This window comes from Strigops habroptila, chromosome 8 (assembly GCF_004027225.2).
Source record: "Strigops habroptila isolate Jane chromosome 8, bStrHab1.2.pri, whole genome shotgun sequence".
Taxonomy (NCBI): domain Eukaryota; kingdom Metazoa; phylum Chordata; class Aves; order Psittaciformes; family Psittacidae; genus Strigops; species Strigops habroptila.
In genome coordinates, this window is record NC_044284.2 from 9,688,558 (window position 1) to 9,711,761 (window position 23,204).

The following is a 23,204-nucleotide window of genomic DNA, read 5'->3' on the forward strand; positions in this document are numbered from 1 at the left end:
AGTCCTTCAGAAGAGGAATGCGCATTCCTGTTATACCTGCTACTCCTCCGAGGGCCTGGGAGGTGTGGGTACATGCACCACTGCAAACATCTTCAGGGCACCTTGGAAGCAGCTTTGCCGTAACACGTGCTTCCTAAAGCACCCTGATGTCTGGAGAAAGGTGCCCACCCCCCAAAACCACCAGAAGGGCACCTGCACCTTTAGCAGAGAAACACTGCAACAGCCACCTCTGCACAGCAGATACCATCGATTCCTCCTCTTCCCTCTGCAGGCTGAAGCAGAAAAGGGGGTCACAGAAGTAAATAAACTATAGGGGGGGAAAAAAAAAAAAGCTAGAATTGGTCACTAGAATTTCCTACATACCTTGGTCCTAAGGAATTTTTATCTAAAATGCTTAAGGTCTTAGCTAGCTAACCCTTATCCTTGAGTATTATTAACCTACTACATAACAGCATCAGCAGGCAAAACAAAGCCCTTTGTGTAAGATCTGTGCCCACGCTGTAGAAAACCACAAGTGTAGCAGCCTGAATTATAAACATCCTAAACCCATTCTGATCCTCCTCAGCAGAGCCTGCAGAGTTTTTATTACGCTAATCTCCCAATAATCTTTCATCATGCTGACTTGTCATTTAGTGATCTGCTTTCCTGCAGTAACCAAGGTCACCTGGACTCTTGGTAGGTGCCTTTTCAAGGACCTTCTGCCACAGCAACAGGCAGGAGAGAAAATACCTTGCCTTTAGAAATGCTTCAGAACACCAAAGTGAGTGTTTCCACTGTTGCTACAGTTCTCACTTCCAAGAGCTGGACAGAAGGCTTCTTTTCTTATGAAAACAGGATGGTGGCCAGTGATGGCTCTTAGTTGTGTATGAATTTGTACGTTGAACAGCTGAATTTTGCTTCATTACTCTGAAGTAGGAACCAGAGCATTATCTTCAACAAGAGGTTTTGTGTTTTTAAAGAAATGTGCAACTCCTGTTCCTGGCTTAATAACTTCACAAGGTAGCAGTCAAAGTATCACAGCAGAAACAGCCTTCTATTTTCAGTGGTGTCTGAAACACCAATACTAATTTCCTCAATTCAGTATCTTATCCATAACAGCCAAGAACACATCAACCCTTCGAGGATAGGGGCACTTGTCCAACATGTTAAAACTTCCTTCAGTCGCAAGGCAGCATTCCCGAGACAGGGCAAGACCAGGTGTACCTGCAGGATGGTCGGCTCCAGCCTAAGAGCATTCTCCTCTTTCCCACTCTACACCAAATCCCACAATGCAGCTGAACACAAATCCACAACTCATCAGGAAAACAGCACAGGAAAACATATCTCAGGATCCCCTCTTCATTCAGAAGAATGCAGATCTCATTCAGAAGATCTCACACAGACACAGAAATAAATGAATCGGAGCATTGTGGGGGTTTAAAAGCAGAACACAGGTTTATTTACAATCAAGTTCTTATGGGCAGCTGAATAAATAAAAACTTTGCCCCATATACTCTAATTCCCCTCTGCAGAAAGTGTCTGAACAAAAGGCTAGGTTAGAGAGATGCCTGTTATAGCAGCTGCCCCCTAATCCAGTCCCTCCAATGAACACACTTCCTTAGTAAAACACTATCAGGAAAGAAGAAAATAAAGTGCAAATAAAAAGGCAATAAAACGCTGGTGGCTTGTCTTGAGGCCCAGATGATGTGGACAGGTTTGGCTGGATATAGGTATGCCAGGTAGCTCACACCTAGCCACATCATGGTTTTGGATGCTTAAAGAGGGACAGAGTCAAGACACCACTCCGTAGCACAGAGAGGGCTCCAGCGCCAATGGGAATATTGCACGTGTGCTCAAGAAGGGGGCAAGTGGCCTGGAATTGCCAGCACCAAAACAATGGATTTGGGATTTAACCCCACTGCTCCCCTGTGCTCTACTGACAGCCGCCAGGACAGGACGGATGAACAGAAAAAGGGACCAAACATGGATATTCCGGTGCTGAAGTCACAGTATGACTACATTCCTTATCACAGCAGCACAACAGAAGCTCAACTTCTCTCTCCTCACACCCAGTAACCAAACTGCTTGTTGAATAAAAAGATTAAAAATCTCCTATTTTGTGATACCCAAGCTGTTAAAGGGCATTTTAACAAAAGGGTGCAGAAGTCCTGAACAATGGACCACTGCCTTGAGAACAGGCGAAACCGATACAAAGAGTTCACACAACAGTGCTGGAAAACCTGTGTCAGAATCAGAACAGATCTGAATTGAGCTGGTAACTCAAAGGCAGAGCTGCCAGAACCACGGGAGACTCTTGAAAAGCTGTTCCAACACTTCAGGCTGCCTAGGACCTCTCCACATTTCAGGATCTTCTCACCCCATGCCTGAACTAGGCCACAAGAACAGAACACAGGAGACAGGACACGTATTAAGTCAGCATACACAGTAACTTCTTTCCAACATTCCCAACTCAGAGGTGCTCGGATACATTTGTGTGACAGGGTATTTGGCACAGCTGACTGGTGAGGAATCCCATTAGTATCTTCAGCTCCACTTGGTGCATAGATACTTCATGTAAAGGCATGACTAAGTAGCATTCTCCATCCAGAACAGCTAATCCCTCGCTGAGTCCGAGTGCCACAGTGCAGTTATGGCAAAAAGAAGTCTCTGACTCAGGCTCCTTCTCCATTGCCTTAGAACTTTCCTCTGGAAAGCGAAGCCCATGCACTGGTTAATATCCCAACTCTGGATGGATTTGGGCTCGGGTCTCCATTCTGTTCAGCCACGGACTAGCACCACCATCCTCAGAGGTGTTAGATGCTCTGCCTTTCACCCTCCATCCAGTCAGAATTCAGACCACAGGACAGCCTTGTTTCCTTTGTCCACACTGACCACATGGGCACCCGCTGGTGACCACGCAACTGCATTGATAGAAGAACTGAAATGGAAGCCAGGTGTAAGTTCACAAAAACACTGAATTCCACAACAGCACTTAACACTAGAATGAAGTATTATAGTACTCTACCAAAGTAAAAGCACCTTCCCAGCTCTTGGGAGACTTGGGCTTTTAATAAGCCCATGAAAGATACAGTTTCTTCAGAATATATTAAATGTACTTTATTAGAATCTTATCTCAGTTTAAGAAGTTGAACAATAACAAACTCAACCTTAATTCAAGCTACAGAATACTGCCAGGAATTCACAAAGAATCTACACATCAAGAATTCTCACACCCCAATATAAGTTGCAAAGCTGTACAATTATTCTATAGCTCAGCAAGATTCACAACCCAGATACCTTCTTTAGATTATATGGCCAGCTTCCCCTCACCTGTGATGCTTTGCTAGTGTCCTCTCCAGCTTCCCAGTGAGCACATTCCAGATGTAAAGGGCCCCATCAGCTGAACCAGCAGCCACATAGTTACCATCAGGGCTATGAGATCAGAGTAGGTGCAGAAGGCAGAGAACAATTTTCAAGTCAGCAACTTATCAGCATGCATAATCACTTCACCCCCAACTTCCTAAGCAAGCAATTTGGCTTTAAAGTCTTCCAAGAGTTATGTATTACCAGCTGCTAACACCAAGATGTGAAAGCCCTCTAAAATCAGAAAGTTTCCAACCTATTGGATCAACATCCACAGATACGCTCTGTCTTGACCAAGAGGTAACCTTGGCCAAATCACAAACTCTGCCCCAGTTATTGTAGCTGTAAATAGGGACAATGCAGTCAAGCACCAGGAATGACTGACTTTCACTGAAGGAAGATTTATCAGGTATCTTGCTTGCATATCTGACCTTACCTGAACACAACTCTCGTCCAGTCAGAGCCACATTTGAATCCCTGGGCACTGAAAAGTTAGAATCAGATAATTATAAATTCATTTATAAGAAGATGGACTGCAGGTTGTTACTAAAGAGTATATAAGGATTTCTACAAGAGGTTGCGAATAAGCTCTGGTATCCCTTTATCACAATTTACATTTCTCATAAACCCTCCCTCAATTCCATCTGAAGAAATTCTTTCCTTTAGGCCAAAGACTTGTAAGCCAAGTTATCTTCTTTAAAGAAGTAAATGAAAAGATTCACCAGAGCAGATCTTTGCTGTTAGACTTTAGAGAGCTATCCATGTAGAAAAAACATTTAGGAGACTGTTCTCTCCATGGAGATAGCGAAAAACACTCCAGCACTGAGAGCAATCTGCAATCCAAAAGTACTGATCTTCGTTCTCATTCGTTCTCTAATGTTCTCGTGGAGAACACACTCACCTGAATGTCTGTTTGACGGCACTAACCCGCAGATCAATGATCTTTAGTAGATCATCACGGGAGCAGGTCAAAAGCTCTGTTCGCTCTGAGTTCAGGTCCAGAGCTGTGATTCTTCCAAGCAGCTCCAGTTCTTTTACTATGGTTTCAGTCCTAGAGGCACAAAGAAAGAGAGAAAAAGAAAAAAAAGATTAAAAAAAAAAGGGTAAACCAGCATCCAGAATCTAAACCACCTCCATATTAAAGCTTTGACTTGTCCCAGTGTGGAAGAAGAGGAGAAAAAGGTTTATTGGTTTATTCTCACATTTTGGTTCTTGCCCAAGCTAGATCTCACTTTGTGGATAACATTTTGAGTTATCTAACAACAGTTAGATACTACTTTCCTCTCAACCCCACCCTCTGAAAAGCTAAGTAGTGCCTAGAATGACAAATACAAACCAATGCAAAATATTTACAAGAAAGCAGACTGCCTTTCAGAAAAGAAACGGCATTTCCCCCCCAAAAAATCCCAAGCGATTTAATCACCAAACAATTTCAAAGTAGTAACAAAAGTCTCTTTCAATGGCCTTCTGCAACTCTTGTTAGTTAGCTTCCAAGCTCAGGAAGAAGAGTTCCCTAGTTCAAATTATACTCGGACAGCAATCCCATAACCATTCCTACACTATAAGCTCTGTTACAATAGTTTTACCTGATGTCCCAGAAACGAATTTTCTTATCAAAATGTCCACTCATTACACATTGCTCAGTACATACGATGTCATTGCAGCTAGATCCTGCAAACACTGTTTTTATACCTAAAAAAGATAAGCCAATGGGGACACACTGAAATTTATACTGTACAGACTGATGAAGACAGACAGAAAATAATTATTATACCACATGCACACACAATGGTCGCACAGAGCAGTGTCCAAGGAGTGCCACAGGGCAGACAAATTCTGTCTTAGAGTAATCCTGATTTAAGTCTTCAACAACCTCTCTGTCCTTCTCAATCTCCTTTGCTGTGGCTAATATCCCTTTAAATGCTCCCAAGGGAACTGCTTTACTTCCACTTGGTATTTAGACAGCTATAATTTGCTACTGTTGAACAACATGAAACTGTGTCCTTGACCTATGTTTGCAGTCCAGGTATCAAGGTAACCTTGAATCTCCACTTCTCTCTCAGCACAAGCATGTTTAAGAACCATCAACAGGAGAAAAGCCAACGAAATAAGGTGTTTCTCCCAAAGAAAAATCTGGATCCTAGCATTTCCTTCATGTGAGTTTTTTGTACACTTCCAAGAGACATTTCCATCCACCTCAGGGTTAAAAACTCTGACCTGGCACCAAATTTTTAGCGGAAGACTAAAATACCCACTCCGAGCCTGGTAAACAAAGAACAGTCACAGAACACAGCTGGTGTTACTGTAATAGCATTAACAGTGCTTCCTACATACACATGCTTTCTTATTCTTATTTCAGGTAACAGGCAGAAAGAATCTAATTACTTGAGTAACACCACAAGATGGGATGGCTGCTAGTTTTTGCTTATTTTTAGACTAGCGAGCAGATGAAATAATTTAGCTGTCAGACTTCTATTTACATTTAGCAGAAGCGTAGAACATGGATGAGAGACAGAAGTTAGGTTTCCTTACAAACTTTGCTGCGGAGGTCCCAGAGCTTGAGGGTCCGGTCGTGACTTCCCGAAACAATGCGTGCATTGTCCAGCAAGAACTTGGCTGACAGAACTTTGCCACTGTGACCTGTCAGGGTGTGCTGAGGATGAGAGATTGACATGGTAAAATTGCACAGTTCCACTTGCTCCCTTTCCCCGTAGCTTACTAGTTGTGCTATTTAACAACTCAAAGACAATCTTAAATCATAACTGGCATATGTACTTCATTGCTTGGAGAAAAAATAAAAACTATTATAGTTAAACACAGAGATTAACACTGAGTAGGAATCTCAGTACTATGGAGTTCAGCCTGAAGCTGGGAGACACAGGTCACCTTTGGTTGCAGTTCCTCTATCTACTCAGGGAACCTGCAAGCTCTCTTCCCTCCATACACCTATGTTTCAAGACAGATGGCAACTGCAACCCAGCCTTGCAGGAGCTATGAGGAGACATGGTTAAAGCAAGCTGAAAATGGAAATCGTGCCTTCAGGTTTTTATAACGAGCTTCTGTGAAGGATGTAACAGGTTATCTAGTCTCAACTGTTATTATCTTCGAGCCTTAAAGATGAAACCAGAGATTTCAGAAAAACTCCCTGCAGCAGTTTCTGGGGCTGAGAAGAACATGAACCACGTTCACTTCGAATTGATGAATATTTACACACCAAAATCACAAAACAGATAATGAATGACTAAAGTGAGACACATGATGAGGCGCTGGCACAGGGTGCCCAGAGAAGCTGTGGCTGCCCCATCCCTGGCAGTGTTCAAGGCCAGGTTGGACACGGGGGCTTGGAGCAACCTGCTCTAGTGGAAGCTGTCCCTGCCCATGGCAGGGGGTTGGAACTGGATGAGCTTTAAAGTTCCTTCCAACCCAAACCAGTCTGTGATTCTATAGGTAAGAATTGTGCAAAACAAGAGAGAAGTCTTTGGCATGTAGTTAGATTTATTTTTTTTCCCTGATACTCAAAGGAATATTAAATTACACAAAGTGATCTGGGCTTGGGAAATACAAAAGAAAAACCCTTAAGAATGGAAAGGAATGGGAGCAAAGTTTGGGAAAAAGAAGCAAACCTGATTAAAAACAGTTCACAAACTGTGAAAGAATGAATCATCCCATAAAATCCACTTTGTCTTAAGGACACAAATTCCAGAAAGGAAGATCTGAACTTTCACTCTGTATCTCTCTTTTGCTCTTGCTGCACAGCCATTGCATACAGGTATTTGCATTTAAGTAGGGAATTTTTGGCAAAATTTACCATGATTTCAGCTTCATTGCCTCCTGCTCATGTGCAAGCCCTTAGAAACCCATACCACACACACTCAAAACAAAGAATGTGCTATTTTATCTCAGCAAACTGAATGCACTTGCAAAAGCTGGTAGTCACCAAGGACACCAAAAGAACTACAGGAAGATACCGTGAAGCCAGGTGGATGTTCGCAGGGATAACTAACTTCCTGTAGTGAGTAGTCTCTAGTCTGTTAAACTTTTATTCACTATAATGCACATCCAACAGTAGGTTTTGCAGCCAAACAGAAACTGCAGAAGAACTGGTATTCTTCACTTGCCTAAATGAGACCTGACACCTCAACACTGAGAACCACCCAGTGAATCACAATGCAACTGTAGGTTATAACTAACATGTAAAATGTCAGAAATAGCATCTTCCTAAAACAAAAAGTTGAGGAAAAGTGTACACAGGAATGACAATAAAAACACTCTTAGAAAGCTGAAAAGAAACTTTTCTTTCGGCCAAAGGCGAATCCTTCTTTAAACGAGCTAAATACTGGAGAACATGAGTACAAAGAAATTGGGAGGAGAGGGGGAAATCTTTCAAAAGACACCAAGAATCAAGTCAAGCACTTTTTGGCTGGCTGCCTTTAAAAACGAGACAAAAGACTCCAAGAATGCTGCTCCTGAGTTACAACAAAAGAATCCCTCTTTGTCTTCTGCAAACACCCTTCAGTAGTCCTCTCCTTGGACTGAGGCTAAAATATTGAAGTGGTTCTCAACAGACCATAAGAAGCATTTAAATTTCCACAGAGGGGTTTGCAAAAATCCCTTAGGTTTGTGGGGGGATGGAACAGATAGGGACTGTATTGTGAAAACATGCAGTAACTGGAGTCTCCTGCAAGGCTGTGCAGAGACCAATACTGTATTTTATGTCTTGCTGTGAAGACCCTTAACGAAAGAAGATCCTGTTAACTAAAGAACTATTTAAACTGTCTGCAAATGCCCAACTTCCAAAATCACCATGTCTCCATTAGACAATACTGGAAATACAAGACAGCAACAGCCTGAGCACTGCGTTGCCTTTAAGAGACTCACCCGTAACCGATTGTCATCAACCGTCCAGATTCTGCTGGCAAAGTCATTTGAAGCTGCTAAGAGGTAAGAACCCTGTGAACACAAGATTCATTTAAAACTACTTCTGCTAGTCAATATGCAAATTACACTCAAAAGTATTTCCAATAAATCATTAAAACCACATTAATGCTATATTGCCAAGGGAAAAAGAAGAACAAAATGAAAACTACAGTACACCAGTACGGAAAGCTGGTGTAATGACCTCTTAGACAAGCCTCAGAGTGGAATTCACCCAATTCTTGCAATTTTCATTAGAATTCTAACATTTTAAACACAGATTCCAAAAACTAACTCTGTCCAAGGAGAGAAAAATTGACTTGCTCATGACTTTAGGCTTAGGGCTGTTCAAAGTCATCCATGATGGAGAACTGTCACCGCAAGATTCATGCTCGCACTCCTGTCCATCTCAAAGACCATGAGCATCTCGCCTCAGGCAGCTCTTGCCTCAGATGTGTTCAAGCAACTTGCCAAAATCAGAAGTAGTATCTCTGCAGATTAACAGTGCCAGCAAATCTCAAATGAGCCAGTCAGTGTCTAGAGAAAGGATCCTTTTGGGGGTGTATCAATAAAGTTTAGCGCTTATAATCACCGAATGGAAGAAGTTGTGTCAGCTTTGGTCTACTGTCTGTGTGCAGTGGAAGAGGTCTCAGCAGAAAAGACAGATCACATGTCCAGTTAGAACAATCCAAGACCTCAAACTCCTTCCAGTATGACTGCTGGATGCTGATCCCAGTCATGGCTCTGGTAGTTCAGGTTAACGTGAACCGCACACATCACGAGGTGCCAGCAAACACTGCCAGCCACACCATTACTGTGCTGCGGCTGGTGAGAAACTGCTGGGAGAAAAGGTCATGGAAGTTCAAGTCTTTAGAATAATCAGACCTTTTACTATTCATCAGAGACCTCAGCAGAGCACTGATGAAAATAAACTTCACAGAAATAAAGCCTCAGTGTATTTGCTTCTTCTATGCTGCCATACCAGCTTTAGCGGGAAGCTGGAGACTGATTTCTTACTTTAGACAAAACCCAGCATATTGTATTGTAATTTTATCATAATAGCCCATAACAACCAATGTTTGAGCTGCATATCATCTTCTGAGTTGTAAATTAGAGAATTACAGACTGCAGCATACCAAACAAAGATCTTTTGTACAATTTTAAACTATTTGCAGTTACTCTCATAAGTATTTTAACTCGTTCTTAAGTAACTTTTCAAGGTGTTAAAATGGTAATTGATAGCAGAGCACGACATAATTAAATTCATTTATTCCCAATCACAAACAGTGGATATTGCTCAGATACTCACAGCACTATCAAATTCTATGCTTGTAATCCCAGCGTTACTACCGGAGAGGGAACCTTTGGGCTCACACCTATCTGCACAGAGAAAGATGAACAAAACTTAAGCAGCAGATTAGAACAGAAGCTGACACAAAGTGAACTATGAGTTGGATTAGCATCCCACCATACCCCAAAGCAAAAAAAAATTACCTCCCAAGACTTCCCAAAGCTTAACCCTCCGGTCCATGCCTCCTGTTGCTAGTAACCGGGAGCCAGGGCTGAACTGCACTGCATTCACCTCCCCATCATGTGCATCCTGAGGAGTGGGAGGAACAGAACAGCCACCCAAATCAAATTAGCACAGACCCAAACCCCACAGATCAGAAAGCTATAGAACTTAAAAGGTTATACAGAACCACAGCTGTTGATCTTTCAGCAGTATATAGGAAACAAAGGCACAGACTGAAACTCTGCTATGGTTGATGGTGTGCAGAGAGAGCAAAAGGGCTGATCCTTATCTAAAGGTAAAAACAGAAGCACATAAAGAAAAACCACTAGCAAGGATTCAACAGAGATAAACTGCCAGAAGCTTTACAATGCTTCATAAGTTTAGGCTTTATAAGGTAAGGCTTTTAGGTTACACCAGAAAAAAAGAAAACCAAAAAAGTGAAGAAAACAGTCACAGGTGATATGCTGTAGAAGGAAACTAACTTCATTTCTCCATGTAGAGCCAGCCATGGAACACGATCCAATCAGTTCATGCAACCACAGAACAATCAAGTCATGCTTGAGTTAGGAAAGTCTGCTAGAAAACAGTGTAACAGATTAACTGCATCCATTTACTGTACTGGTGATAATGCTCCTTTATATTGGTGATTCAGTAGTACCAGCACAGTTGCGACAGTACCTTCTCTCAACGAGAACTTGGGCTTAAGCCGTGGTTCCTACCTGCAGGTGCAGTGACATCCCTGCACCCCTGCTTTCTCACAGCTTAACGTTTTGAAACTTGACCTGGCCACTTAATAGTAATTCTTCACCTTTTAAAACCTATGAAAATTCCAGATTCCTTCCTTTTTTATCCCTTGTTAATTTCACAGCTTTGTACTACTTACCACACGGTATTAATACCACATCCTTAATTCATTTGCTGCATTCCTTTTTAAGTATTTTCAGTAACTGTTCTTTCAAAATCAATTTTTCTGGAAACTTGTGTTTTTCTGGAATTTGTTGCTTGAATTTGGTCTGCCAGCTCATATTTAGGGGTCATCACACTTCAAATCTGATCTATCTACAAGTGCAGAAGAGCCATTCAGAACAAAACTGGTCGAAGGTCTTGCCTAGAAACTATGCCTGAGAATGGTGGCTGAAGTGACTACCTTCGCCTTCCCAAGCCTGTTCTACTACTCATCTCTCAGGAAGTGAGCCTGGTCTGCTCCCTGTATCTGCCAAACCTCCGGCACACAGTCCTTGCATTAATACCTAGAATGATCTGCTGGACCTAGACATGTCCTCACCTCCACCTGGGCTCCAAATACAGGAGCTAAAATGTAACACAGATCACCTCCAGAAGGATTTCCATTGAATAGTAGGGACTTCTTCCTTCAAGTGTTGCAGTGCTAACCACATATTACCTCTATAGTGCCACAGCCTGACAGGCTTACTACTGCAGCTGTTCCTAGTCCTGCTGCAAGATGGGGAATTGGAATGGGGCAGCATTCCCCACATTGTCAAGACTAGGGGGTCAGCATAGTCTACTGTGGTTTGCCCCTCTCTATCAGGAAGACAGGCTTGCACTGCTCTTGGAAGTTCAGATGACACTAGAGAAGATCAAGGTGAAAACAGCATAACTTCACACATACAGCTTTCCAATACCTTTTATGATGAATTTAGCCAGGATTATATCTGTTCATCAACTCTTCTTGCTGTACATAGCCAGAAGAGGAGAGAGGTTGCAACATGTACTGCTGCCACGAACACCTCCTCTGATGCTCCCTATTCAAGCCAGCGCCAGCCTGTCACTGAAGTTATGACCCTATTCTCACTTAAATTAACACTGGTACTCCCTCCACACCATGACTTCCACTGGAGAAGATGGTAACAGGGCAGGCTAGGAATACACAAGTCTACACACTGCTGTGAGCCACTCTTACTCTGGATGAAAAAAAATAAGTCATTTCATATCCATGTAATACCCACATCCAGCACTGGAGTGTCTGTGAATGCTCAAGAGGAGTGTTCAAACAAGTAGCTATGGTACAAGACAATTTACCCCAATATCTTTCATTCAGAAGGCAATGCACTTCACAGAAATTTAAGTTTGACCTTTTGAGGCCAAAACACCACATAAAAGAGGTCTCAGCTTGAAAACTTTAGATCACACACAACAAATGAAGACACTCCACTACCACGAGCTCCTCTTCACCAGTTCTGTTGGATGACATTCAGTGCCACAACTCCCTTCACTGTGGAGAACTGGAACTGAATTAATCCCAAACTGTCAGCAATCTCTTCCTCAGTCATAGCTCTACTATGGCATGACAGAACAGGGACTGCTGGGAGCCAAGAGGGTAATGGAGTGTAATTCCCCTGTGCCCTCAGACCTTTTACTAAGTCATCATTGACCTCAATATGACCGACATCGAGCACCTTGGCTCTGAGAAGCATTTGGGCTAAGGATTAAATGGGACAAACTATGCTACCAAATCACAAATTCCTTCTTGTTTGGAAATATTAGTAGAAAGTTTTGGGAGATCAGTTCCCACACAGATAAAATTCATTTCCTCCAAAGACAGTAAAAGGATTAGTAAATCCACAAGTTCCTTCTATACTTACAAAGACACATATGGCAGTAGTGGGTACTCTCACTTCTTTACTGGCACCTGGATGTGGCTCTACGTTGTCCTGGGGAGCAGGGAATGAGGACAAAGAACGTCTCCTGAGATGAAACAAAGTAGAAATATTTTAAAATGAGAAGTGAATGCTCTTTCTCTTGAGTTCATCAAGATCTGTACCTGTCACTTAACTACACTGCACAGTGATTAACAAATGGGGGAAGGAGTTTTTAATTTTTATCCCATCTTTCAAAAATTACATGTCATAACACTACATCCACTTGTGGCTTCAGATATTTCATAGTATGCCAGATAAGTTACCTGAACTGATTACTGACCTCATTTTGGAGCAGCCTTTTTTGTTAACAGGAAAGAGAAACATAGGAATAACTGCAGCTGAGTTCAACTGGAGAGACTGCAACTCCACCATTATGCCTAGAGAAACTCAACAGCATTGCAGCTCTACCTCCCAGGCACCAAAATGCTCCATTCAAAAGCTCAGGCTTTAACCAAACACTGTCCACCTAAAGCAGAGCTTAACTTAGGAGGAGTGGCTCCACGCTGGAGCCTAAGCACAGAACCCAATGACTTAAATAACCCTACTAAAGGAGCGAAGTGCAGTGGAAAGTAAGAGCAAACTCCACGTATTCTCTCCACAGAGGGGCTCATTGCCTCTCTAACTGTAGACAGTTTCTAGCCATTGTCATCACCGTCTGAAATCTAGTCAGGATAATGCAGCTGGGTTCCACGTTACTTCAATGGAATACATGCTGGACTAAGAGTGGATAATGTTTTCACCTGGCAGCATCAGAAGATTGATGTCCCAAAAGGGGAGACTCAGACAGACTGGAGGGAAAGGTCAGAGGTCAGCACACGGCAAGATGGAAGAGACAGGAAGTTGAGGAGAACAAAAAAGAAAAGAAAAAGAAAGGCAGAAGCTAGAAGAAAGCTGAAATTATTGTTTGTATTCCCTGCATCACCAAGATTTTGGCGTACATTTAAACCAATATACAAAACAAAGAGGTGAAAGTGTTCTAACCTACCCAAAGATATTAGTGATAGAGTCCAGAAGGCCTCCAGCTGGCTGGGAGAGTCGCTTACTGAAGGAGGGGAGGACAGGTTTAAACCTTGTGAATAGCTTCTCCACATAAAGATCAACACAAATACATTTCATAGCAACAAGTCTCTGGAAAGACTCCCTCCCCTGCAGACCCAGTCCAAAGACAGAAAACACCAGAAGCAGGCATCAGTTCAAAAGTCACCAGTAACTACAACTCAGGATACAATCTGCAAGTGAAGTTTCTTCAATTTCCCCTCAACCTCCACCTTGTGAATTACTGGCTTCAGATGCAAGCAGTCTGAAGTTTCAGCCAAATTAATCTGTGCTCTCAAGTAACTACCTCTTACTTTCCACTCACTGCTATTTTAAAGAAAGAAAAAGATGCATTTAATCTAGCTGAAGATTATTTGCAGCATTTAAGCTAAATCCAAAAACCTGGCTATTTGCAAAGTCACGTTGATACTTTGTATAGTCACAGACGCATAACACAACAGGCACTGTAAAACCCATGCTATTGCCTATTTTGTTTCTAAACTTCTGGTTTTAAGATTAAACACAGATTTTTCAGACACTAATGTAATTTACTTAAAACAGCAAAAGAAAAACAGCATATCTATAGCATGGTAACAGAGAACACAGCACCGGAGTGTTCTACTCTGGTGGAAGTACTAAACTCTGTTCCAGCTAAAGGCAAGTAAGAACCTTAAGTAGCATAGCTCCAACTCTCTTACACCCCTTTTTGTTCCTCAATGACATGGTACAGAAATCTTTTGGTCTACAAACCTGGACGTTCGGCTGACAGCTCGCACCGGAGATGTCTCCTCAGCTGTGTCAGAGGTTTCATCTGCAAGCACTTCGATATCATCATCCCTGCTGAAGGGAGAGAAAACACCTCATTTTCAATCAGCCAGAGCTTCCTATGGAAACCATCTGCGGATGTAGATGAACTGAATGCATGACATGTTCCAGGGTCTGCAAGGGCCTGCGCCCAATCCACATCTATGTTTATTTAGCTGTAGTAACATGTAGGTAGATCCAGACAACACAAATGCTGATCTGGCTGTCACTATCAGAGATGCTACATTTAACACACAATATCTGCAAACAAGTATATGCACCTAAATTTCAGGGTTTGTTTTTCATTTTTTCTTTGCAGCTGCTAATTACACTCTTCACTGACAACAGGGTTGTATGGTTATGGGTTATGTTGCCAAGCATCCATCCCAGCCATTATATTTCAGCTTGCAGCACCACAGATGGCATTATAATGACCTATCACATCTAAGCAAGGCTTTCCTATGGAGTGAACAGTTCCTGGAACAGTTAGAGAACAGCAAAAACATGAGTTACTGCAAGCCCAGACATGGGTGATGTCCTATTTTCACAGCACCTTTTTTGCTGTTCCAAAACACGGACGTATGAAAAAACCACAAGAGTTTGAGTTTTGCTTGATCATCCACACCAAAGAATTCTGATGTTTTCTATATGGTTGTACTTCAGGTGCTGCTCCATTAAGTACGAGGAATGTTTTGGTTCACTTCATTGAAGTGTTGGTGTATGACTGAACAGAAGTGCAAGGGTCCAATGCATATATTCTAAATGAATCCAGCTCAAGTACTCATCTAACGCTAAAAGGTTTTTCCCCATTAGTCATCATGGGATCTGACAGTCTAGTATTTTTGCCTTCAATGCTGATTTTGCAGGACAAGCTATTTTTAAACACACTTTATCAACCTGATGCCATCTGACTGAACAGGAAGTTTAAATTCAGCACTTAAGAAGGAATAAACCAATTCCTGCCATCAGATACCACTCAGCTGCAAAAGCATTGGAGAGGACGGGACCATTTTTAATTTCTCATTTCAGAATACAGCTGCACTTTGAGTTCTAAGACTCTGGAGGACAGTATGTATGAAAAGGCTATGGAAAATACAAACTCTGACTTAAAATATCAGGCTGATATTTCAATAAAACATAATAAAAGTTCTGTTGACATTTCTTTTAACAGCTCAAAATTTAGATTTCAAAAAATTGCGTGTAGCTAAAGAACTTTCCATGTTAACTTAACCTATTTTTGAAGGGGCTATAAACACCAGGCGACACTCCTTCAAATGCTGCAATCTTCCCATTTAGTAAGCACCACATTTATATAACACAAACCCTCTAAAATTACAAAATCAGAAAATAATCAAACACATCCCTGTGAAGCAGAGTTTGAGTCATTTACAGAAACAATTATTGTACAGATTTTAACAGGCTTTTTTTTAACTTCTCAGTATCTTATTTGAAATTATCTATGAAACACAGAGACCTCCATCCCCACCATAACAGAAGTAAAAATTCCAGCTGCTGTGCTACAGCTACCTCTGAGCTCAGGTCTAAGATACGAAGGTCTCACTTTGGGTAACGGAGAGGAAGAAGCTTAATAGGGAAAATGGCCACAGACATTATATGAGTGTTTTCTTTCAAAGTGCAACATTATTTATTTAAGAGCTTAAAGTTCTAAGATATTCTCTGTGTGTTTACAAAGACAACAGATACCAAGGAAAAGCCTGCACAGTGCTCTGTCGCTGTGCTCTGAAGACACTCTCCGTGATATCCAGTAATAATGCAGCTGTTAGTAGTTAGTTAGCTCTGTCGTTTTCCTGGATTTGGCTAAAACAAATGCCAATAACCTTATCAATCTGGTGCAAAGCACCTATACTACCAGCTGCCCACTTCAGTCACCTGATTAACCACCACCCAGGAGCAAACACAGCAGCGCAAAGACCAAGAGACTAGAGAGATTTCTCTCTGCCTTGCCAGGAAAAGTAACTCCATATCTACCTTATTTTTTCCCCTACAGATAAAAAATCTCCCAGTATGGAAGTATATTTTCACCCACCATAACTCAATTCAGTACCTGTTCCTATAGGTAATCCTTGAACGGATTTGTAGCCTAACACTTGAAAATGCAGGCATCTGCAGAGTGCACAACTGATGAACTATTCTGAAGACCAAAGGCACTGCATAACAAATGTTTTAATGCTGAGATAATAATATATATTCACTGTATGAACAACTCTCGTGACTTTCAGTCCAGGCAACTATTTTCAGTCGTAACAGAGCTCCTTCTTCTGAAAGTTTAAGTAGGGAGAGTTACTGTACATTTTTGACTTTACACCAAAGTTTAAACACTCCTCTACTTCACCAAATTTAGAAGTAACAAAAATACCGTGTATCATGCATCTGCATAAAACTGAAGCATGAAGTGCTGAAGGAGACTATAAATCAAGACTGCTTACGGTTCAACAGGCAGGGGCTCTTTGGCAGCTTCTGCTAGCTCCTTCTGCAGCCTGGCTTGTCGTCTCCTAAGGCAGAAGGAACCAACGTTATTTGAAAACCAAAACGACACCAAAACTCCTTAACCCCATTCCAAAGGTTACCCTGCACAGTTTTGATGGGCAAATCAGACTACTACCCTAATTTTATCCTGCTTTTCAAGATGCTCAGTGCAGGAAAGGCAGTTTGCTTATTGCGAATAGCAAAGGACAAAGTCAATCAAGTGAGGGAATAAGGCAAAATGTACCTATGGCCCTTTACGACCCACAAGAATGAGGATTTGCTTGGAGTGCAAGAACTTGCAAAAATAATAATTATATTAGTAATACAATGGTTGTTAGGAAATACAAAACTGCCAAGTACAATGAGACTTTAATTATAGCTCTAAGTCTCCCAGTATTGTTAGCTGGCAAGCAAGCTGAAGCAATTCAAAAGAAAAAATACTATTTTGCAAGAGGAAAGAAAAAAAACCCTGTGAACTCATTTTTGCAAGTTACACATAGGTCAGTCTCGTGGCAGCTGCTCCTTTTAGCAGAATGCAAAAAACACTCAAGTTGGTTAAGTCCAAAAAAAGATAAAACTTCAAACAGTATTAAGATGTAATATGAACAAGAGAAGGTCAAATCTAATACCAGCAAAAAACCCCAACAGTTTCTATCTGATTTACGATCTACAGGCCATAGTTAAATGTTTCTCAAGAAACAAAAGAACATGTTTTATTCATTTAAGAGACAGGAATGTTTTTGCAAAGCATCCATCTGTGTTGGCCAGAAGGATGAACACAAAGTTCTGGATTCTTGTGTTTTGCAAGAATACAGCGACCTCAGATCCAAACTAAATCTGGTTTTACTCTATGCACTTCTAATTATTCAAAAATATATTGCCAAGTTGTTTATCAAACAGAGGTCATCGATCTCACCTTGAATCCTTTTCATTTTCTGCATTCAAACGATTAGCTTCTTGTGCTTTCTCTGCCATCCAACGCGAGACCAACTCCTGGTTGTCTTCAGTAGTTTTCCTCAGTTTCTCCTCCAAGGCATTGAAGGTGATCTGGAGAGCATCATATTCATCTTTCAGCGTCTGATTAGCTCGCTCAAGATCCTGCAGTTTGCTACGCAATTCCTGGCACTCTGTTTCCAGTTCAGAGATCTTTTGCAAATACTCTGCAATCCTAGAACAACAAAATATACAAAACCATGAGGATCTCCTTTGGGACATATGCCATCATCTTTGTGCTCTTTGCACAATGCCTAACAAAAGAATTTTTAGCCCATGACTAAGACTCTAAGAGAATATAACACTAATAAATAACTCAACTCAACCAGAGGTCTGAGTCTCATACCAACCACGCAGATGAAGAAACAGTTCCTACTCACTTTGCTTCATTCATCTGCATCTCTTTGTCCTTCTGCTGCATTTGGTTATTCAGATCAATTACAGACTGGGCCAACTAGAGGAAGGAGAAAGTTACATTACAAAATGCAGGGGTGCCAGCTGGAAAACACACACTCAGCAGCAACCAGCAGGAGTACAGAGCAATCTAATATAACAAGCATGGAGCAGATCTTTCAGGTCTTCTTTCACAGCTTCCTATATAGATCTGTGGACTTCTATCACACAGGTCACTAAATCATAGAAGCCAGTTTCCAAATGCAATGTCAAAAGATGACAGTCCTTTGATATCTCACCCCTTCCCTCAGAAGTTTCTTTAATAAAGTCACATCAAACAGAATATGCATTAGGAAGAAACCTTATTTTCTGAAGTAGTGGAAAAATCAACACAAAAAATAAAAATTGCCAAGTAAGCAAACCAGCAAACGAGTGCTAACAACTTAGCAACAAATACTCCTGGTATGGCCAGGACAGACATGCAGCTCACATGTTTAAACACAGGTTTTCCCCACAAAGGAAGTTGCAGGTGGAGTCTCTGCAGTGCACAGGAAACAGAGTTGCAGAGGCCAGCACTAATGACAGTTAGTCATTAGTGACAACCAGCCAGGGAGCAGCAGCAAGCCCCAGTGTGCAGAGCCTTGGCTGCCCAGGGGGAAGAAAGAATGAGTTTTGAGAAGGGTGCCTGCCTGGGTGGGTGGCTTAGGGTACCAGGCTGGGGGGAAAGAAGGTATTTTCAGTGCTGTGATTAGTCGGTGCACACCTCCTGTGGAGAGCTGTCTCCTCTGTGAAAAAAGGAGCACGATAACATTTTCCAGGTCTCCCTGTAAAAGTCAAAGTCTGCAGCACCATTCAGGTACTAGCTCCTGGCACATCCAATCCACTGCTGTGATTTTGAAAAACCCCATTCTGCCGATCAAGTTTCCACATCTTCCCATCAAAAGAGAGAAAGGAAGGAGAAATACCCGACCAAAGAAACTGAGAGAGAGCAGCTTTTCCTCTCTTCCAGGCTCAAATCTCATAACTAACAGGACTCTGGGCTCCCTACTGCATCTACATAGCAGAACCAGTACTCCCTTTTCAGTTTAACACCATGGCACCATCAGTCTTTGCTTGTGCTTGTTTGTTTTGTCCACTCTTTTGTAGCAGTGGTGCTGCAAAGGGAGAGAAATTAAACCACACACAGCTACTTATTCTCTCACTTAGTCTTGACAATGTAGAACTAGTGGTTATGCACAGCTCTAAACAGTTTCTTCCTCCTCTAATAAATACAGTTAAAAACCTATTCATGAAAACACAAAATTAAGCACTTCTTAAAACTCCTGCTATGCTGACCATGTAAGTGCTCATCTCCTAGCTGTCAGTGTCAGTTTTAAAGACCAACCATCTCTGGTTTATTTTAATCATCAACATGGGGAGCTTAAAATGAGGAAATGAGGAAAAAACAATGATGAATAAGCTTGATAAAATTAAGGTCATGTTCACAATAGGCCACATATGGACCACACAGAACAGAAGATGACTTTCTAACCTCGCCGCGTTTCTTATGCAGCTCTGTCAGCTCCTCTTGGTGCTTTATCTTCAGCTGTGCCAGTTCCTGCAACTGAGCATCATTCCATGTGCCATCATGTCCTGGACTGGAGTTTGAGAGAGAGGAAAACAACATGTCACCATGTTGAATCCAATTGCTTCTGTGCCTTTGATAGTTAATCTCCAGACATTAGACCTCCATACTACATCAGAAACACAGGTCATTCCTGCTAGCTCCTCCGCAACACACCTCCCATCAACCAAAATGTCATTATATAGTACTGGAAAGTCAAATCTACTGAGGACTCAATTCACCTTTTGTACATTTCTAAAATGGAATTCAAACTCAAACGAAAAATAACTAACCTTTGTTTAAATTTGCATTAAGACAACTAAGTCTCAGAAGTACCCTCTTCAAATTCTGAAAGAATTACAAATATTCTAGCACCTTGAATTTGTTTTGAGGGAGCTGATGGACCAAAAGGATGCTACATATCTGGAGAGAGCATTATACAAGGTGCAGAACCAAAAGTCAGGGAACCAAGGGTGTATTTTCAGGCCCTTGGGTTTAGAGTCCCAAGTGTGACAAATCACTCCTCCATTGTCCTATGTTCTAGCCTCTTATTCTGTAAAGGTTTTGGGGTGTTTTTTAATTGTGTTTTGCACATCAGTGGTACCATGACACAGGCTGGAATCTCTCCACACCAGAACACCATACACATATCACACACACAGATATCGAGCAAGTTAGCAGCTATGTTTTACATTACAGCTTTTAGAAGTAATCATTTTAAGTTTGTTACTATTACACCAGACAAACAATAGCAGGTAATTGCAAACATCTGTTTCTGCAGTCATTCTGGGTTATAATGGACCAGTGGGAAACAGACAATGCATTCAGAAGCTGAAAGGTCTCATGGTGATATCAGTAACTTCACACTCATCTCAGCACCAAACACCACCTGCTTCAACTAACACTGTACACATGTAAAAATGTGTCCAAACAGATAGGAAGCCAAGTCCTGTGATAATACCCAACACGTCCAAAAACTCTGGCCATGCATAGCTCTACAGCCACAACCAGATACTCCTCCTTTGCCTTAGGGTGAATAAAAGCATTTTTCCTCAGCTAACTAGGATTAGGGAATTCATTCTGTTTCAAATAAAGGTTGTATCAGAGTTCAGCTTAGTATCTACTTTGAAGATGGTGTTTCTGTGCATTTCTTCTCATCCTCATTTACTCCACTCTCATCTCCTAGAGTAGGTGCTCAACCAGAACCAGATTCCCATAAACTAAAGATGGTTTTTGCATCAGGGTGAGGCGCTGGCACAGGGTGCCCAGAGAAGCTGTGGCTGCCCCATCCCTGGCAGTGTTCAAGGCCAGGTTGGACACAGGGGCTTGGAGCAACCTGCTCTAGTGGAAGGTGTCCCTGCCCGTGGCAGGGGGTTGGAGCTTTAAAGTCCCTTCCAACCCAAACCGCTCTATGATTCTTTTTAGAATATGGTGTTTATTTCGGACTGACACTTTACAACCATTATGTTTTCCATTCTCCCCTTCTATGTGATAACACAGATTGAAAGGAGCTAAGATATCTGTTTCTCCCTGCACCGCATTGCTTACAACACCAAACCATTTAAAGAGTCATATCATAATCACTAGGAACTAACACCAGGTAAACATTATAAGCATTACAAGGCAAACAGATCAGAAGCAGAATTTCACTCTGGTCCACCTCAATATCTCAAAAGTTTGTGATAAAAACATGACCAAAACTTGGTCAGCTCTTTCTGCACCATATACTGTAAATGTATGGTAACTTTATCATGTGCTTAGAATTAGTTATATTTTGGTTTTATATCAACAGATTTCCCAGTTTGTTTTATTCCAAGTTACTACAGTAACGTAGAAGTTGTTTGTGTAATGCATCCAACAGTGGTTTGGGTTACAGTGTGTATGACAGACAGCTGACTGACAGAAAAGGAATTTTAAATACCTGATCTCATGCCTGCTCTGCATGTCATATTTTTCTGCTTGAAGCTTATCAGCCAGCACCGCATGAAGGTCTGACTTCTCCAGTAGCTTGTTATCTGAAAGGGCAAAACGTACAAGTGAGAAGATAACCAAAAAGCAAAACCAGATTCCCACCCTCTTCTTCTACCAACCAAGATTTAGTGTCTTTAATTATTCTGACACCACGAAAAGTTATGCAAGCCACATTAGTGTGCACTCCTCTTTGATGTCAGCAGCCTAAAGCAGCAGTCAGCTACACCACCAAGAATTCCTCATTAATCCAGATGTGTGGGACTGGTCTTAGGAGACTGCCCAAGTGTATTGCTATCTGCTACGACAGAAGTTCAAAGTACAAACACTTTACAGCCCCTCCAGTGATAACAAGGAAAAAAAACTGGTCACATCCGACACTGCACAGTCCTGCCAAGGCGTGTTTGCTTTCCCCCCCATAACACGCAGCCCCTCAGCATGTAAGCCAGCAGCTGTTAGGTGACCCCCACTCCCATTCAGTCCTGTTACAGCTGAGGCAGAAGAGGGATGGGCAAGTATGCGCTGGATAGAAAGCGCTGGCCCTGAATAGCTCCAAATTTTACAGAACACCATGAACATGGTCAATAGTGCTATTGTTCCCCATTCCACAAACATCTAAGTGGGAATGGTGCAGACAATTTAGACATTCAGTCACTGTCCACAGCACAAACCCGGTTTAGCCTGTGAGCGAACTGAGGGAAACAACTACTTTTTTACCTCAGCAATGAAGAGCCCCCAACTTTCCCAAGGCGCTTTTCCCGCTTTCCGAGGAAGAGGAGAGAGGAAGACACGAGCCTCTCGGCCTCGACCCCGCCGGGGCAGCCGCGCCGCGGCCCACTTACACTGCCCGATGATCTCCTCGAAGGCCTGCCGCTGCAGCCGGTCCCTCCGCCGCAGCTCCGCCGCGATGTGCCGCTTCCACGGGGGGAAACCGGCGGCGCGCAGCCCCGACGCCATCTCCGCGGCGCGGCGGGAAGGGGCAGCGGGGGCGAGCGCCGCCTGGGCCGCGGCCCGCGAAGGGCGGCCGAGGGAGGGGGAAGCGGGCAGGAGCGCCGGGAGGCCGGTGAGGAGCGCCCGCTCAGCACCGCGGCTCGGCCCGCAGCCGCCGCCCCACGCCCGCCATGGCGCTGCCGCCGCGCTCCGTCAGGGGCCCTCGCTCCTCAGCGGCGCACGGCAATGGCGACAGCAGCCGCCCCGCCACTGCCTGGCGCCGCCCCGCTGCCCGCCTCTGGCACCGCTAACCCCACCACCGTCGCCTCGGCACCGGGCACTACACCACGGCGAGGCAACCGCGGGGTCGGCCTCCGCCGCCGGGCGGGCAGGAGGACGCCCCTGTGAGGAGAAGTGGTCCTCGCGCCATTTTGTGTCCTGTCCCGGATGCGCGTCCGTGCGGTGCCGCCATCTTGAGAGCGGCGAGCTCCGCCGTCCCGCCCGAGCCGCCATCTTAAGAGGGCTCTACCCTAGTGTTCCTGTTAGTACCCCATTATTACTA

At 42.9% G+C, this 23,204-nt stretch overlaps 1 protein-coding gene and 2 non-coding genes across 8 annotated transcripts; all 3 read right to left on the reverse strand.

Annotated features, from left to right (window-relative positions):
* Positions 1 to 1,406: 1,406 nt before the first annotated feature.
* ATG16L1 (autophagy related 16 like 1) lies at positions 1,407 to 22,869 on the reverse strand. 6 transcript variants are annotated; one of them, XM_030495973.1, is made up of 19 exons: positions 22,555 to 22,862; positions 21,666 to 21,759; positions 19,673 to 19,778; positions 18,129 to 18,202; positions 17,672 to 17,923; positions 16,716 to 16,781; positions 14,215 to 14,301; positions 13,415 to 13,471; positions 13,170 to 13,217; positions 12,373 to 12,475; positions 9,751 to 9,856; positions 9,566 to 9,636; positions 8,221 to 8,292; positions 5,875 to 5,995; positions 4,929 to 5,034; positions 4,244 to 4,393; positions 3,779 to 3,826; positions 3,310 to 3,411; positions 1,407 to 2,917 (listed from the first exon to the last, which is right to left on the reverse strand). In XM_030495973.1, the coding sequence occupies exons 1-19, from the start codon at positions 22,667 to 22,669 to the stop codon at positions 2,824 to 2,826; spliced, it is 1,872 nt and encodes a 623-aa protein (XP_030351833.1). In that variant the 5' UTR covers positions 22,670 to 22,862; the 3' UTR covers positions 1,407 to 2,823. The 6 variants fall into 6 exon arrangements, with proteins under 6 accessions (XP_030351833.1, XP_030351832.1, XP_030351836.1 ...); XM_030495972.1 differs by having other exon boundaries at positions 14,215 to 14,304; XM_030495976.1 differs by lacking the exon at positions 13,170 to 13,217 and having other exon boundaries at positions 22,555 to 22,869.
* Positions 8,902 to 9,163, reverse strand: LOC115612415. The gene has a single exon (XR_003993013.1).
* LOC115612414 lies at positions 11,892 to 12,163 on the reverse strand. The gene has a single exon (XR_003993012.1).
* Positions 22,870 to 23,204: the final 335 nt, after the last annotated feature.